General features: G+C 41.0%; 1 protein-coding gene across 2 annotated transcripts in view; it reads left to right on the top strand.

Annotated features, from left to right (window-relative positions):
* The window catches only part of LOC126266658 (glutamate receptor 1-like), a 380,473-nt gene that overhangs the window by 361,438 nt on the left and 1,261 nt on the right, over positions 1–17,774 (top strand). For both annotated transcript variants that reach the window (XM_049971075.1, XM_049971074.1), the window contains exons 16-18: positions 6,330–6,438; positions 10,605–10,742; positions 12,571–12,645. In XM_049971075.1, the coding sequence (XP_049827032.1) occupies positions 6,330–6,438; positions 10,605–10,742; positions 12,571–12,645 (322 nt within the window). The remainder of the gene's footprint in view (positions 1–6,329; positions 6,439–10,604; positions 10,743–12,570; positions 12,646–17,774) is intronic.

Below are 17,774 nucleotides of genomic sequence, written 5' to 3'. Positions count from 1 at the left end.
GAAGTAACATACAGTACTTATTATTTAACACAAAATGACATTAAAAATTTAAGTTATCCACGAGCAGCTAGAAGAGAATATGTATGAACTTCAAATGACACGACGAACCGTCTCGTTCTGCATATGGATTCAAACCCACGTCAGGCAGATTAAGCAAACATTTCGTGACTGACACAAACTAACAGTCATTCCTGATTAGGCATACAGAGAGCGATATACACGCGATTTTTGACAGTATCAGTTAGCAAATATCAACTTTAAATTACATAACGCAAACATTTTTAACGGACGCGAATTTCTACCCAGCATCTATTGTCCCTGTTAACGAACTACGAGAGATGTTAAATATTGCTTGTGCACAAGTAACTTACTTGAAAGGCCGTGAGGCAAAGCTTTAAATTTCTGCATCCTATACTGTTGGCAGTTCTGTGTAGATGGCAGTTACGTGATTTTATTTCGGTGATTACAAAATAGAGTCAAATGTATGCATTGGATAGCCGAGGCAGCTAATTCATGGTGATTTGGTCAACCAAGTGAATGAATTTACTGAACATGCTGTAATTTACTACAGGGAGCCTGTGTGTCAGAATTCTCGCCCAGTGTGGCGCAGCGGTGTTACGATAGAAAAACGAGTCACAGAAAAGTGGGTTTGGTGGTCTGTTGGACTGATGATAGGTTCTTATACCTATGGTCTGGGTTCGATTCCCACTTCTATCAACGATTTTAGATAGGGAGAGAAAGATTCCATTCTCTTCTGGCTACATCAAGTGAAGAAGATATAATGGCAGTGTGGTCTGAAATTCACATTAAAGATGATATTCCTTCTCTGCCAAGTAGACGTTAGGTTGAACCACAATAAAGTCTGCAGTGGCAACATGTAGAAACTGTATCACCAGTAACCTTATCATACTAGTTATTTATTTCTAGTGACGAAACAGACGATATGTAGGGTCACAGGACACTTATTCCATCTTTTATCTGAGCTTCTGGTTGTCGATAGAATTGGTTCTGAACTGAGAATGCAACTGAGACCGCTCTAAGGCGGCATTTGGTCCCTTCGTGACAATACAGTTCAGCTACAATTTGTTGTTTGTTCAAAACCGCACATTCCTCAACATCTCCACATATTACGCGTGAATGGGTTCTAATCCTGGCCCACCACTAAAGATTTCAGTATGTATTACCAAGCCCTAGCATGAGAACACCTATCTGCTGGTGGATAATAATTTTGATTCTTAATGTTTTTTCATTCGTTGTCAACACTAACGATATCTGAAGTTTTTTATTCCCACTGGGACACAGAACTATTTGCGAGATCACTGTAAGTTCAAGATGTTATTCCGAGCTGCTGGTGGAGAAAAATTCGGTAGCTGACGTCTCTTTGTGTGTAGTCAACAACGATATGTGTGGGGCTCTATTCCCAGTGAGAACTGAACTCTTCATCATATTATTTCTAGTTCAAACATGCTCACATGTCGCTGACGGTGCAACAAACCCATATTTAACGTTCGTTTTCTCTAGAATATAACAGCGATAGGTGCCGGGTTGGAGTCCTGGGAAGGAAAAAATTAATGTTTGGTCTCGTCATTTCAGTTAAAACATCTAGCTACTGCCGAGAAAATCCGATATGTCACAGTTGGTTGTGATATCAATCCGATTATCCGATTAGTTCCTGGGATCGAATCCCTGTCCAACACAAAGCTTTGCCTCACGGCCTTTCAAGTAAGTTACTTGTGCAGAAGCAACATTTAACATCTCTCGTAGTCCGTTAAAAATGGTTTAAACGACTCTGAGCACTATGGGACTTAACATATCAAGTCATCAGTCCCCTAGAACTTTGAAATACTTAAACCTAACGAACCTAACGACATCACACACACCTATGCCGGTTCCTGACTGAAGCGCCTAGTACCGCTCGGCCACCAGTGGCCGGCTGTTAAAAATGTTTGCGTTATGTAATTTATAGTTGATATTCGCTAACTGATACTGTCAAAAATCGCGTGTATATCACTCTCTGTATGCCTAATCAGGAATGACTGTTAGTTTGTGTCAGTCACGAAATGTTTGCTTAATCTGCCTGACGTGGGTTTGAATCCATATGCAGAACGAGACGGTTCGTCGTGTCATTTGAACTTCATACATATTCTCTTCTAGCTGCTCGTGGATAACTTAAATTTTTAATGTCATTTTGTGTTAAATAATAAGTACTGTATGTTACTTTGAAGAGGAAATCATGAATACGACGAACTTACTACGTGCCTTACCTATCTGACGTAATAATGTGAGTGGTAACATTTCAGGTATTTCATTTATTGTAAAAAAATGTGAGGTTACAACCCCTAAGGACAGTCTTATCTGCGATAAAGTGTTCCTTGATATTTGTAGCATCGTTGTATTACTTTACATCTTGAGTTACTGCGATAGAGAGCAGTGTTTTCTAGTGGTGACATGTTGGAACCATTTTCAATAGTCAAACGACTGTACCAAGGAGCGATTAGAGGACCTGCTAGACAGCTAAGTTACACAGTTTGCATGCAAATCAGGCTAAATGCAGTTCAGGTCGTTCGGATACTTTTGAGCACGACTGTACAATAATCTAGACAGTATTTTCTAGACATTCCTTTCCTTGCACTTTCTGCAGGGAACATGCTTATCATAATACCAGCATACGTAATTTTCTGCGCCCATTTATTCTTCCAGTTCTCTAACGATTCAATTTAGTTCTTTTGCGCTTTACACAATTTCGTGCTCTGGTACGCTCCAGATGTACATTCCAAAAAATGTCTTCCTCAAAATCTATGTTTGACACTGACGGCCGTAGTGGCCGAGCGGTTATAGGCGCTACAGTCTGGAACCGCGCGACCGCTACGGTCACAAGTTCGAATCCTGCCTCGGGCTTGGATCTGTGTGATGTCCTTAGGTTAGTTAGGTTTAAGTAGTTCTAAGTTCTAGGGGACTGATCACCACAGCAGTTAAGTCTCGTAGTGCTCAGAGCCATTTGAACCATATGTTTGACACTAGTGGCTTTCTTTTAGTAAGGAATGCCCTCTTCCTGGCAGATTAAACTGTAAAGTATTGGGACTCCAGCGTGGAATCTTCGTCTTTCGCGAGAAAGTGCTCTAGTGATGGAGTCTTCAGACCCAACTGAAGACCTGCCAGTACCTCTCTCATACATTCCAAACGTCTCGCTAAAACTGTGACTGAATAGTTTCTGTGCAGTATCCTTTCTTCCAGGAGTCCTACTCCAGAAAGATAAGCAGCAGAAATTGTGTGGAGTTTGTAAGGCTGGAAGGTATAAGGTAAGTAGTGGAAGTAAACTGTGAGGGCTGGTTGTAAATCACTCTTGGGCAGCTTAGTCGGTAGAGAACTTTCCCGCGAAAGGCAAAGGTTCCGATTTCGAATCCCAATCCAGCACACAGTTTCACTCTGCTACAAAATTTCACATCAGCGCAGACTCCTCAGCAGAGTCAAAACTGATTCTTAATGCGCTCTGTGACTGTGCCAGTTTGATTCTTTTAGCGTCCTTTCCTCGTCTGTCTTTTTTTATTTAGCTTCGAAGGCAGGGTAATTCTGGCATATTTACTAGTGGCCCCAATTTTATGATGTTTATCGTTAATCTCATTTATGATTAATACATTTTCTACTCCCCCGTTCAGATGCTATCTGTTATATACATTTCTTCTATTGATTTCCTTCTTTGTTAAAAACGTTATCCTAGAAATTACAGTTTTTGTCTTATATCTAATCTTCTGCTTCATTCTTAGCTAGTAATATGCTAAGACCTGCAGTACCACACTATCTTATACACTTAACCCTTTCGCTACGGTGAACTTCTGTAGAAGTCGGGAGCGGATGTGCCGCTCAGCCGGTAGACTACTGCAGCAGTCGAGTACGGCCCCTGCCGCCCAGCCGGTGGAATGCTGTAGCAGCTCCGCCTCGAGTCATATTTCTCCGCTTCACTACGCTCGACTCGTATGGAAGTTTGACCTATGCACCATCGAGCGGCTTTGTTCAGAGTCTGGCATTCAGTTTCAAAGCGTTGGTTTCGCCTGAGTTGCACTGCTCATTTCCCGCCTTGTCTCTAATCTGAAGTGACGTGTTGTTAACCTCAGTTTCTATTAGAAGTGATATGGCAGATAAGCGGTATACTGTGGAGGAAGCTCTTTCTCTCGTACTGAGTGGTGGCTTTGAAGATGGAGGCGAATCATCGGCGGAATCTGACGATGAACATGAAACACCTATAGCAGCTGCTTTTATATCAGGTACACGTGCTACTCCAGCTGTTCCATTGACATCCCCACACTTGGATTTGTGCACAGACACGACACACAATATCGAAAACATGTATGATTTGTATAAATATTTCCAGAATAAATATACAGTATAAAGTCGAGTGATTGTGATAACGCTACCAGTGTGAAAACAGGACAGACTAGTGCCGCGGGGAGCGCGAAAAGTGCGCCATCCAGCGGGCACGGCCGGGCGGGACTGGCGCTCGTCCACACCGCACGACGCAACAATCGCGGCGCCGGCGATAAAGGGATAGTTAGACAACAGTACCTTTAATGAAACTTTAATTACAGATGTATTGCTGCCGTATATGATTAAGACAATATGTTCCGTCCCTGTATTTATGAGAACAACATTGTTTACGTTATCTACTCTTAAAAATATGTTTCAAATGGCTCTGAGCACGGTGGGACTTAACATCTGAGGTCATCAGTCCCCTAGAACTTATAGCCACTTAAACCTAACTAGCCTAAGGACATCACACACATCCATGCCCGAGACAGGATTCGAACCTGCGACCTTAGTGGTCACGCGGTTCCAGACTGAAGCGCCTAGAACCGCCCGGCCACACCGGCCGGCTCTTAAAAATAGAAACAATAAAATACGCACAATAAAATTTTACTTCAGTGTGTTCTATAAACGCACTTACAATACCACCTAAATATAAAATAGGAACGTAGTATATCTTTACATGTGTGGTGCCTGTACTTTCGGACATGGCCTAAAGAACAGACCGCATACTAATAAATATATAAGCCCTGATGGCAAATAATGATACCTTCAATGCGAATTCACTCTTGATTTGACCTGTTGCGGGAATCTGGTGAGGCTGCGAGTTGGATTGGGAGGCACTACATGTGCAGTGCGTGAATAATGAAAATCTGGGTTTGATGGGAAGCGTGCTCAGATAGGCGAAGTTGTTAAAGAAACTGCTCGCGAAAAACTGGAAATCCGGGTTTGAGTCCCGGTCTGGAAAACATTTTCATTTGTCGCTGTTGGATTTATTTCAAGACTCAATTGCAACTGATCGAATGTCTCTTTCGCCATAGTATATTTATTTCAAAAGAGTTTTGTGTAAGCACTAATTCGCTGGTATTCATTTATCTGGATTGCTCCAGATATTATCAAACTTTGTCTCGTCCAAGGGCTGCTTTTACTTTAAAAAACTTACTCTACTTTTGACGTACCTCGAGACAGAATGCTACGCTATAATATTTCCGAGAAATCGGACGTTATAGATGGTTCAAATGGCTCTGAGCACTATGGGACTCAACTGCTGTGGTTATCAGTCCCGTAGAACTTAGAACTACTTAAACCTAACTAACCTAAGGACATCACACACATCCATGCCCGAGGCAGGATTCGAACCTGCGACCGTAGCAGTCGCACGGTTCCGGACTGCGCGCCTAGAACCGCGAGACCACCGCGGGCGGCGGACGTTATAGTTCGATACGTGTATGTGAGGTATTCGGCTGTCAGTAATATTTATGTTAACCTCTGAATAGTTTTTGATATACAGTTCAAGAATGTAACGGAAATCTGATGGTAAATATCAGAAAATGACTCGTACAGTCAGTGCACTTGGCAGTTGGTGCATGTACTTCTGAAAAACATATCCCAGATCCACTGCAACACTATATCGGTTTCTGCATTAGGCTGTCCTCATTACTGTTTTACTAACATCATTCAGAAGTTGATCGAAGAAAAGGACTTAACAGCATAATAATGCATTTCCTTGAAGAGCAGTCTCTTGATTAAAATCGATTACGAACTTCCTTACTACACAACTTCACATACAATTTTCTCAAGTTAATTATTGTGTCTTTCAATGACATGAAAGTCAAGACTAAAATAGATCATCGTAGTTAAATTAGAACAACGAACAGATGTAACATTTTCTCATTTTATCACTACTGAAAAACAATTCTGGTGGAATTCTTCCACTTTTACCAGAACATACTCACTGTTATCTGTTTCTGGAAATTTGCTAATTTGATTGCCCATTACAGTTACCAAGTCACATGATGCTCTTATTGCAGGGACGAAATAAATCTTGCTGTGCTGTCTCTTACTGAAAATGGTGACCTCACTAAACTGAAGAATCGGTGGTGGTACGACCGTACGGAATGCAAGCACAGCGACAAACAGGTAATGAGTGCTGCTTGAGTTCACTATTTTCTACTGATGTTTACCGTAGTAGATAACTTATCTTTAAAATAATACTAAAGATATAATGTCAAATCCTTTAAGTGTCCTCTATAACATGCTGCCGTTGACATTTTATTTGTCTTATCAGCATTAGCCTTTTTATCACAACAGTTTCTTGAAAGTTTTTTGATAAACTTCTTTTTAATTCTAGTCTCATGCTAATGTGTTGGACGTCTGTTCTCTTTAATCTCACCTTCTACTCTCGCAGCCAATACAACTTCAACATCTGAGGAATAAATGCGCTAACAAACCAAAACATTATGACCACTGCCCAACGCAACGTTAAGTGTCGCCTGGTGGCGTTCAGGGCACGTGACGCAGTAACAAAGTACGTCAGCGGAGCAGACATGGACGGACGATCACCCTAGCGAAGATATGGGCTGCAAATTGGGAAATTCATTGAGATAAAAATGGTTCAAATGGCTCTGAGCACTATGGGACTTAACATCTTAGGTCATCAGTCCCCTAGAACTTAGAACTACTTAAACCTAACTAACCTAAGGACATCACACACATCCATGACCGAGGCAGGATTCGAACCTGCGACAGTAACAGTCCCGCGGTTCCGGACTGCAGCGCTTAGAGCCGCACGGCCACCGCGGCCGGCCATTGAGATAAGCCACTTCGACAAAGGACACTTTATTATTAAGCAGAGCCTGTGAACGAATATCTCGAAGACGCCGAAGCTGATAGAATGTTCACGTGCTACTGTCGTTAGCATCTACGCAAAGAGATAGAACGGTAGTGAAACTACCACTAGGTGCTAAATGGTTGGACGTCCACGCTTTTTCACAGAAGGTGGGGTTCAGAGGCTTCTCTGCTCTGCAAAACAGGATAGATCTGCGGCATTTCTGACGAATGAGCACAATGCTAGTGCACCCACAAGCGTTTCGGAGCACACGTTCATCGTGCATTGTTGAACATGGAGCTCCGCAGCACACCATTCTTATGTATTTACATTTTGTCCCAACGACATCATCAATTATGATTGCAGTGGGCACGAGACCATAGGAATCAGACCTTCAATCAATGGCTGCATGTCTGCTCTTCGAATGAATCACGTTTTTGCTACACTAGGTCACAAGTCGTCTCCACAAACGCCGTCATCGAGGCGAAAGACGGCTCGAAAGTGCAGAGCACGACGGACGCATGCTATGGGGGGCAGTCTTCTGCCCTTGCAATGGGCTTGTGGCAGTAATCGAAGACACGCTGACAGCTGCGAACCACCTGCTTCCCTTCATGCTTAATGTCTTCCCCCACGGCGATGTCACCCTTCAGCAGTGTAATTGTCCGTGTCTTGGAACCAGAACCGTGCTACAGAGGTTTGAGGAACGTTATAGTAAACTCATGTTGATGTCTCGGCTATCACATTCGCCTTATGAAAACTCTATGGAACCCATATGGGTCTCTGTCTGGCGCCATCTAAGCGTAGGCAAACTAAGACCCGTTATTTACGTGAATTACATGACCTGTGTATAGAATCTAAAGTCTGCCTCCGGTAGCTGAGTGGTCAGCGCGACAGGCGGTCAGTCCTAAGGGCCCGGGTTCGATTCCCGGCTGGGTCGGAAATTTTCTCCGCTCAGGGACTGGGTGTTGTGTTGTCTTAATCATCCTCATTTCATCTCCATCGACGCGCAAGTCGCCGAAGTGGTGTCAAATCGAAAGACTTGCACCAGGGAACGGTCTACCCGACGGGAGGCCCTCATCACACGACATTATTATACAGAATCTAAAGCCACATAACTCCACAAACCTATCAGCAAACAATAGGATCCCTGATACAGCGATGTTATTCGTTCCAAAGATATACAATCCAGCTATTAAGCAGATGGTCAAACTGCTTTTGTTCATCAGTGTCTGACCACAATGCTCATAAACATATTTTAATTCGGCGGCAAAAAACATGAAGATGTTCAAATGTAAATGAGGTACTGGATAAGCTTATGCGTAATATTTACTCCAGCCTGAGCTCATTAGACAATTAGTCCCCGAATGTCAATCGTGTGGAATAGCCGTGAAGTTAGAGTATCGAATATTTTATGGAAGTTACTGAAATATTATAAAGAAAACACCTGAACACGTACTTCTAAGTAGTCAGGTTGTGGAAAAGTGAACAAACGAAATTCAATGTTTAATGGTGAATGTGAAACATATAGTAACCTCAGCTTCGAAATAGACTGACGGAAAAGGAACTTGCACGGTGAGTATATCGAAGGATATCTATCTAAGTATCTGTGATGTGTCCTCCATAGTTACGTGACTTTGCCGTCACTGCAGTAAACCGAACTACTATATATGTTCATTTTTCACACGCTGTCGCGACGAATCAAACTGAGCTTTTTATAAGGGGCAGCCAATAAAAACGGGGCAGGTAGCAAAAAGGCAAATAAACTATTTGTTGTTTCAAAAGTAATCGCCACAACTATTAATACATCTATCCTAATGTGAAACACGACGCCGGCCGGTGTGGCCGTGCGGTTCTAGGCGCTTCAGTCTGGAACCGCGTGACCGCTACGGTCGCAGGTTCGAATCCTGCCTCGGGCATGGATGCGTGTGATGTCCTTAGGTTAGTTAGGTTTAATTAGTTCTAAGTTCTAGGCGACTGATGACCTCAAAAGTTAAGTCGCGTAGTGCTCAGAGCCCTTTGAACCATATTTGAAACAAGACGGTCAATGGCCTTAAGGAAAAATGTTTGCGATGGCCCACGAAACCATAATAGTATCGAGGCGTCCGAATCAAATCGACTATCACGAATGTCTTGCTTCAGGTATTCAAAAACATGGAAATCACATCCTGGGGGGGGGGGGGGGGGGGAGGATCGGGACTGTGTGGAGGATGTGTAAGGGCTTCCCAGCGACCTGCAGCGTAGTCGAAACGTTCTTGGCAATATTTTGTGTCACATCACTTGAGATTTCCATAGTTCTGGAGCCCTGGAGACAGACATTCCTGGTGGTTGATTTGCTTCAGCAGAAGAGGTACATGTCTGCGTACAGTTATGGTTCAGTAGACAACTGCAAATATCTTTCCATGAAGGCACTGACATTCTTGTCCAAGACTGGGATGAACGTATTAACAGTTATGGCCAATACTTGTGAAATAATAAACAGTTTACTTACCTTTTCCATGTTTCTCATTTTCAGTTGACCACCTCTTATACGACAGAGTACCATAAAAACGAATTATTTTTTTAAAAAGCTATATAATTTCAAATTGTTTATAAAACAGCCTCATTCCCTTCAAAATACCCTATACTACAACTAATACATTTGTCCCACTGGTGCTTCCACTATCCGAAACATTTTTATAGTCATCTTTAGAAATGGCTGACAGCACCTCCCTCGTTTTTTTTTCTTGATTTTTTTCAATGTTGTCAAATCGGCATCGTTTCATGTCCCTTTTTATGCATGGAAATAAGAAGAAGTCGTACAGAGATAGATCAGGCGAGTAAGGTGCTTGGGGCAGCGGAACCATGCCATTTTTAGCCAAAAACTGTCCAACACAAATGGCTGTGTGTAGGTGCGTTGTCGTGGCGGAAGAACCAGTCTCCTGTCTGCCACAAATCGGGCTAAACCGAGCTCCAAGATAACCCGCTAATCTCTGACAGTTGATCAATTGTCTGTCGACAGTCTGTGAGCACGAACTGTCAATTTTTTTCAATATTTGGGTCGATTCGGGCAGTTCATGCGCTTCCAGAACGAGGTTTGTTATCAATCGACATGTCACCATTTTTAAATCGAGCAAACCACTCGTATACTTGATTTTTTTCAGAAGTGTCATCGTGGTCAGCCGTTTCAACACTAAAACAGTTCCAGCAGCATTACTACCGAGCAAGAAATAAAATTAAACAGCTGATCGCTGTTCACTTACTTGTCATCATAAAAAACGAAACAAGAACAAAAACAATCACTGCAGATGAACAGAACAAGCCAGCTCGACAACACACGCGACACTGAACTGGCAATGAGTTGCGATATACACGCCTAGCGGCAGAAGTTTACGAATTCCATCAACCCTCATAACAGCATGGGCATATATCTTATCATGAACACGCTTTCCAGAAAGCTCAAAAAATTTGATTTGATTTGTGACTCTTGGTTTCTTCACAGGATGCATCCCGAAACGAACTTTCGCTGAGCAACGTCGCAGGCATTTTCTACATACTTATAGGCGGCCTCTTACTGGCGATGGCGGTAGCCTTGCTGGAATTTTGTTACAAGTCTCACATGGAAGCAAGCAAAACAAAGGTATGTTGGCATATGAACAAAAACACTGTGTGTGCTGGCATAATTATATTCTCCTTGCGGTCAGCACGAACAAACGTTCTGTAAGAATAATTACTGTTTGTTCAATAAAACTGTGGGACACAACGCATAAATCCGTTTTGAGCCCCTGTCAGATGAAAGCTGCTTGTTTACCGATCTCTGTTATAGTTTTAGGCTTTGTATGAAACCAGGTGTTAGAATTAATGAACATGAACTGAATGCCGTTCTCCTCCTCAATTTGTTGTTGTGCTTGTGAATCTCAGCACCTAGAGGATTACAAAAAATCTCTCTTGTATAATTAATAATAGCAGCAAGAGCGTTTGTGTCGAATAACTGGCGTATTTTTGCTTTCAATTAGGAGTTCCTAAAATCACCTATAATTTAGGAAATAAGGCGAAGAAGGAAGCACGGTAAATATCGAAATTTTACTTATATTGCATATTCAGCCCAGTCGAAAAACACCATTGAATTTCAAAGTGATAATATATCACCTACACAAGTAATCACGTATTCTTCCCACTTTATTGAAATGCGAAATTTAGTATTTAGAGACATCTGGCAGCAACAGTGGCTCTAAACTGAACTAAGCTTGGGTGATTGACATGGAGTATTGCTGAAACTACAGGACTGTTGGCTAAACAGCCTTATGGCATGCCATTTGTTTTGACTACGAGAAGGAAGGAGAAGTTAAATGCTGATGAGTACCTGTTTTTGTGGGCGAAAGTCGGCAATGGCAATTGTAAAATAAAGCAAAATAGTACCAGAGTTCATCAATCGTAGGGGCGAGTTCCTGCCTAGTAAAACACTTCATTTGGCAATATTTACCACTGTCCTGTGCCGAAGTCAATCTTTTTCACTTGTGTTCTTTTCTGTCAAGAACAGTATGCTCCACGGCCGTATTAATGAGATGCAAGATAGGAAAAAGGGCTGCAGTGATCGTAAATTTTTAATCTGTTTATTACAGGTCGATTTCAGCCGCTGTCTACCTATCTTCAGTGAAACTATTCAACTCATGATGGCTCATCGTAAATTAAATCGCACATGATTCTTCACTGCCATTACAAATAACAAATAGTTAAACTGTCAACTGCTTCTTATTTGTAATGGCAGTTTGGTACCACGCGCTATTTTATTGATGAGTCGTCATAACTTGAATATAACTGCACTGAAGACAGCAACAACGTAGCTGAAATCGATCTGCAGTATACAGATGAAAAATGTACGACCGTTGCTGCCCTTCCTCCTATCTTGGATCTTTTTCACTTAGTTAAATCCATTTAATTAACCTATTTTTTGCATATTTTACAGTGTATCAAGTAAAAGCATGGTCGACATAACACACAGATGGTAAAAGGTATCGCCTTAGTTCTTTCACAGACCATAAGAAGGAACCATTGTCATGGTTTGAAGCATGTTTCGGAGGTGACAAGTAATTAACGACGCTGTGGATGACAGGATGTGTTATTATTATAATAGCATTCAAATATGCTGTTCATATACCATGTATGTACATGTTTTAGTTTATCAAAGTTATTTTCCTGCTGCTTGACCCCACCACGATCTTACTGAACAGACTGTAAGTCTGTGAAGGAATTAGATATGAGCACTGAAATTTTGTGTACAGCTTAAACTTTTTTGGTCCAGAAAGCATCCTGTGGAGCAGCAATTATTCACAGTGTCATTTTAAATAAAGTTTGTTGTTAAGTGTTAAATTAGTAACCTGACCTAATTTCCATTTCATTTTAGTAATATTCTTTTTAACATCATGTCTTCTCGTTTGTAGCTAATGCAGTTTCCGTTCCGTTTACAGATGTCACTCTCTGATGCCATAAAGGCAAAAGCTCGGTTAACTATAGGCGGAGGAATGGATTTCGACGGAGGAAGGGTAAGTTATTCTAAATACTAAAGAAAAGCTCCTGTTGAAGCTTTACGGTAGAGTTACATGGAAAAAAATCCCAAGAGTAGCGTAAAAACGAATATCGTTTAGTTTCACACTGTGCAAACGGATTATGCTAAGGGGGCAAGTCAATAAGTAAAGGTGGTTTATTTCTTCTTACAGGATGAGAGCACTAAAACAACTCTGACATGACCTAACATCACTGTCGTCTTGTCCGTTAACTGTGTTAGTTCAGTGAATAGTTGTATTTCGAAGTGATTTCGAAGTATTTTACTGTAAGTAAACCCATTTTCCGTACGCATCAAGGGAGAAATTAGGCAAGTGACTCCATTTTTCACTCTGAAGGGATGAAAACTGATGAGAATATTCGCAGAGTATAGATGAAGTATAAGCATAGCTCTCCTAGATAAAAAAAAATGCGTGATGATTAATCACTTTAAAAGTGAAAGAGCATTTTTCTGCGTGAAGAGCGTTTGGATGGGCCGTCCACTTCGACAACAGACAGCAACATCATGATGATCCTCGTTCTAGATACTGCGCATGAGTGGAACATTAGCGTGGGCTTTGTATTTTCAGAAACACATGTATAAATTACCACAAAGTTCATGCCTACTGGGCAACACGTCAACTTACAAAAAAACACGAACACCAGCATTTGGAAATGTCTAAATCACCTTTAATTCGTTTTGAAGAGGAAGAAGTAAACATTATCAATGTCATAGTAGCCACTGATGGGTTATGGCTCCGTTGTTATGAACCACAAAGTAAGCAACAGAGCATGGTGTGGAAACATCAATCTTTGCCTACAGGCCTCTGTAGGAAAGTTGATGATAACAGTGTGTCAGGATATGAAATGTCCACAGTGGCAGCTACTGTTAGATCGGAGAGATCAGAAACCTTAAAAAAAAAGAAAAAGAAAAAAAGCGGAGAGGGAAGGTTTAAAAAGCTTTGATTTTGCTTCAGGATAATGCCCGCCCTCGTAGAGCTTGGAAAACAATATCGTGCATTCAAAATCTTGGCTTTGAGCTGCTAGTGTACTCACTGTACAGTCCTGACCTAACTCCAAGTGACCGTCACCTTTTTGAGCCAACGAAGGAGCGTAAACACAAGTACCCAAGATTTCGTCGGATGACAAGATTGTGAACGTCACTAAAACCACAAAGCTTCTTCCACGAGGAAATTAGGAGGTTTTGCTAGGAGATTGACCAAGTGCATAAAGGCTGAAAGAATTTGTTTAGAGAATTGATTTTTCCTGCAATTTTGGTTTCCAATGACATGTTTCTTTTAAAAAAATTACTTTTACTTTTGATTTGCCCTCGTAGAACGAGCTTTGTCACAAAGGTGTATGCTAAAGTGGGTCTTGTGTTCACATTTACATTCGATCTACTGACTTTCCCTTGACACGACGCTAAGCCTAATCTCCTACCCTTCTTCTGCCTTCACAAACACTACTGAGGCACACGATACAATAGAGGATAGCTTACTGATGTCCTGAGTTCTGCTTGTACATTTTCTTCATGATGCTTGGTTCTGGCTTCGAACGTCTGTCTGGTAAAGCTGCCCTATTACGTAGCTTAAGAAAATGCGTTTATGCACGTCGAAAAGTCGCTCACTATTTTTCAAGTCTTGTGCTCTACACATGCTATGTGTTCATCAGCTGCGTATGCGTTTCAATAAAAAGTCGACTTCCCACAAAGTTTCGATTGTACATTACTGTTATTATATCTTCCGAACTGGATGTGCACGCTCAGGGAAATTTAACTGCTTGTACTGTCATATAATGTTATCCGACATCTGGAACTGGTGCGTGTCATTGCACGAAATCACAAGATTTTTTTCCGCTATTCCAAGCAAGTTGACTGAATTTGCACAAATCGTCAAATATCAATTCATCTTCCTCAGACTAAACGCCCAGCTCAGTGCCTCGGTTCAGTAGTAAAGTGCTTAGTGTTTTCCCTACTTTCACACACTAACATTTGATTAACTGTCAAGTATCAGTAACTTCACTGAAATTATGAATCAAATTCTGTGAAATTTTGAACCCTATTCAGAACTGGCTAGCAACTTCTTTGAAATTTTGAAACATATTATTTGAAATTTTGAGCCATCTCACTCAAATGTGATTTTAGCTTTCGCGTTGAAGGATCCTTCTCTTCGAACCTGGCTGTAGTTGGATATCAAATGAAAATGTTCATTATTTCATTTCTGTGAAAGCACTACAGTGACCTTATTGCAGAAATGTTTTCGTTTGGAAGGTCACATATGAGTAACATCGATTCTACAGTCGCTTCAAAGCGGTCTTGTTTCCTTGGAAAGAAATTTTTGGCAGACCAAAGGGCACGCTCAAGTATTTTCATTAATCCTTGAAGTGACAAAATATTCTGTTCAGCTTAACAATGCAGTACATGTCATTACATACTCTTTGCAAACACTAATGAAAAAATTGCACAATTTATTATGTATTTCAAAGCCCACAATGAATTCTGGAATGGAGCTGAAAAAGTTTGAAAAAATCTGCAGGAAATTAGCAATCGCAACTTCTGTTAGTAGACGTATCTCATCGGAGGAGGATATCCCAAAGGACAGGATTCACAACCAACTTTAGGAAAGCATATAAATCTACCTTTGCAGCCACTTCAGTATCAGAGTCAGTTCCAAAACTTTTATGAAACTTTTTTTTCAAACACAGAATACATCTACCCTACCTGTTTCATCTCTGCTAGACGTTTTACCCACTGTTCCGCATGACGCACTGTTACCCAGACTACCATCAGTTACTGTAGCAGAATTTGAAATTAAAGAAATAGTAACTACACCATCTGTATCAGTCTCCTCCAACCTGTGAACCTTCCGCGTGCTTTTCTGTAACCTATCCCTATCAGTTCATTACACGATCGGGCAGAACTTCATCTGACATGAAACTGTACCACCTGAATGAAATCATTCTTATAGATCTAAAAGAAATATTAGCGAATGTAGATCTGAGCCGTCCAACTGCAAAAACCAACCAAAAGAGCCTATAAAATTCAAGTATGTGTAAAGCTCTTCACGTCATGTTGCATATTTTCAATAATCATCCTATACGGGATGATAACGAGACTGATGGAAAAAAATCAAGTACACTATTTATTATGAACTGTTAATACACAGGGTGATTCAAAAAGAATACCACAACTTTAAAAATGTGTATTTAATGAAAGAAACATAATATAACCTTCTGTTATACATCATTACAAAGAGTATTTAAAAAGGTTTTTTTTCACTCAAAAACAAGTTCAGTGATGTTCAATATGGCCCCCTCCAGACACTCGAGCAATATCAACCCGATACTCCAACTCGTTCCACGCTCTCTGTAGCATATCAGGCGTAACAGTTTGGATAGCTGCTGTTATTTCTCGTTTCAAATCATCAATGGTGGCTGGGAGAGGTGGCCGAAACACCATATCCTTAACATACCCCCATAAGAAAAAATCGCAGGGGGTAAGATCAGGGCTTCTTGGAGGCCAGTGATGAAGTGCTCTGTCATGGGCTGCCTGGCGGCCGATCCATCGCCTCGGGTTTCATAACTAACCTTTTTCATAGCACTCTCCATACAGTTGATTGTGGAATTTGCAGCTCTCTGCTAGCTCTGCGAGTCGATTTTCCTGGGCTGCGAACAAATGCTTGCTGGATGCGTGCTACATTTTCATCACTCGTTCTCGGCCGTCCAGAAGTTTTCCCTTTGCACAAACACCCATTCTCTGTAAACTGTTTATACCAACGTTTAATACACCACCTATCAGGAGGTTTAACACCATACTTCGTTCGAAATGCACGCTGAACAACTGTCGTCGATTCACTTCTGCCGTACTCAATAACACAAAACGCTTTCTCTTGAGCGGTCGCCATCTTAGCATTAACTGACGCTGACGCCTAGTCAACAGCGCCTAAAGCGAACAAATATACAACTAAATGAAACTTTATAGCTCTCTTAATTCGCCGACTGATAGTGCTTAGCTCTGCCTTTTGTCGTTGCAGAGTTTTAAATTCCTAAAGTTGTGGTATTCTTTTTGAATCACCCTGTATTTATCACACTGTGAGACAAGACTGTCAGTTCATTCATCGAAAAATGTTTGCGGTTGCCTAGGTAACCATGTTTTTACCCATGCGTGCGCCACTCCGTCCGTTGGAAATAGACGGCCACGAACTTCTTTCTTCAGAGCTCCAAAAATATGGAAATCGCTTGGGAAGAGATCTGACCTTCATGAAGGAAGAGCAAGAGCGTACCAAAGAAAATTTTACAGCGTAGTCGAAACAATCTTGGCAACTTATGCAATTTCTAATTTTTGGAACACTGGAGAAAAATATTCATGGCTGTCGATTTTCTTCGGTATTAGAGGTATATGCCTAGTACAGTCATGGTTTCGTAGGCAACCGCAAAGCATTTTTTCATGTGGGCACTGACCGTCTTGTCTCACAGAGGAATAAATGTATTAACAATTACACCGACTGCTTTTGAAATAATAGTTTATTTCCTTCTGTCCTTTCGCTTCATTTTCATTTGACTGCAACTTAAACATGTGCACTGTCAGCGGTAACAATTTTTTGTATCTCAGCGGCAAAAATAGTCGAGATAATTTGTGAAGCAATATTACCTGCAACGTTCAGTCTTCATTAGAAGAAGCATTTCGCTGCATATAATCAGTAAAATTGTATGTAACTAGGAACTGAATTCACGACAATTTATTTGCTCACTTGTACGATTCGGAAGTAAACTAGCTGCACATATGATTCACAAATAACTCCCGTAGAGATTTCATACTTCATAATACAGGATATGTTACTGAACTGAACTAACCTTCGTTTATATCAAAAGCTATCAGATTAGTGAATCCACTGGTGACATAATACACTAGCTGAACATGAAACTAGATCTGAAGTAGAGTTCTTCAAAGACCGTTGATAAACATTCATACCATTGTTCGTTGATAGCTCAAGGCTACCGACTTAGAAACGTAAAAATGGTAATCACACTTATCAGAGAAACTATTGTGAATATATTAATAGAATACAATATATTTTTTGTAATGCATAAAGTCGTATATTTCATTTAAGACCATTAATATCTATATTTACTA

The sequence above is a fragment of the Schistocerca gregaria genome, chromosome 4, assembly GCF_023897955.1.
Source record: "Schistocerca gregaria isolate iqSchGreg1 chromosome 4, iqSchGreg1.2, whole genome shotgun sequence".
Classification (NCBI taxonomy): domain Eukaryota; kingdom Metazoa; phylum Arthropoda; class Insecta; order Orthoptera; family Acrididae; genus Schistocerca; species Schistocerca gregaria.
Note: the sequence above shows the minus strand (reverse complement) of the source record. Positions and strands in the feature narration are given on the sequence as shown.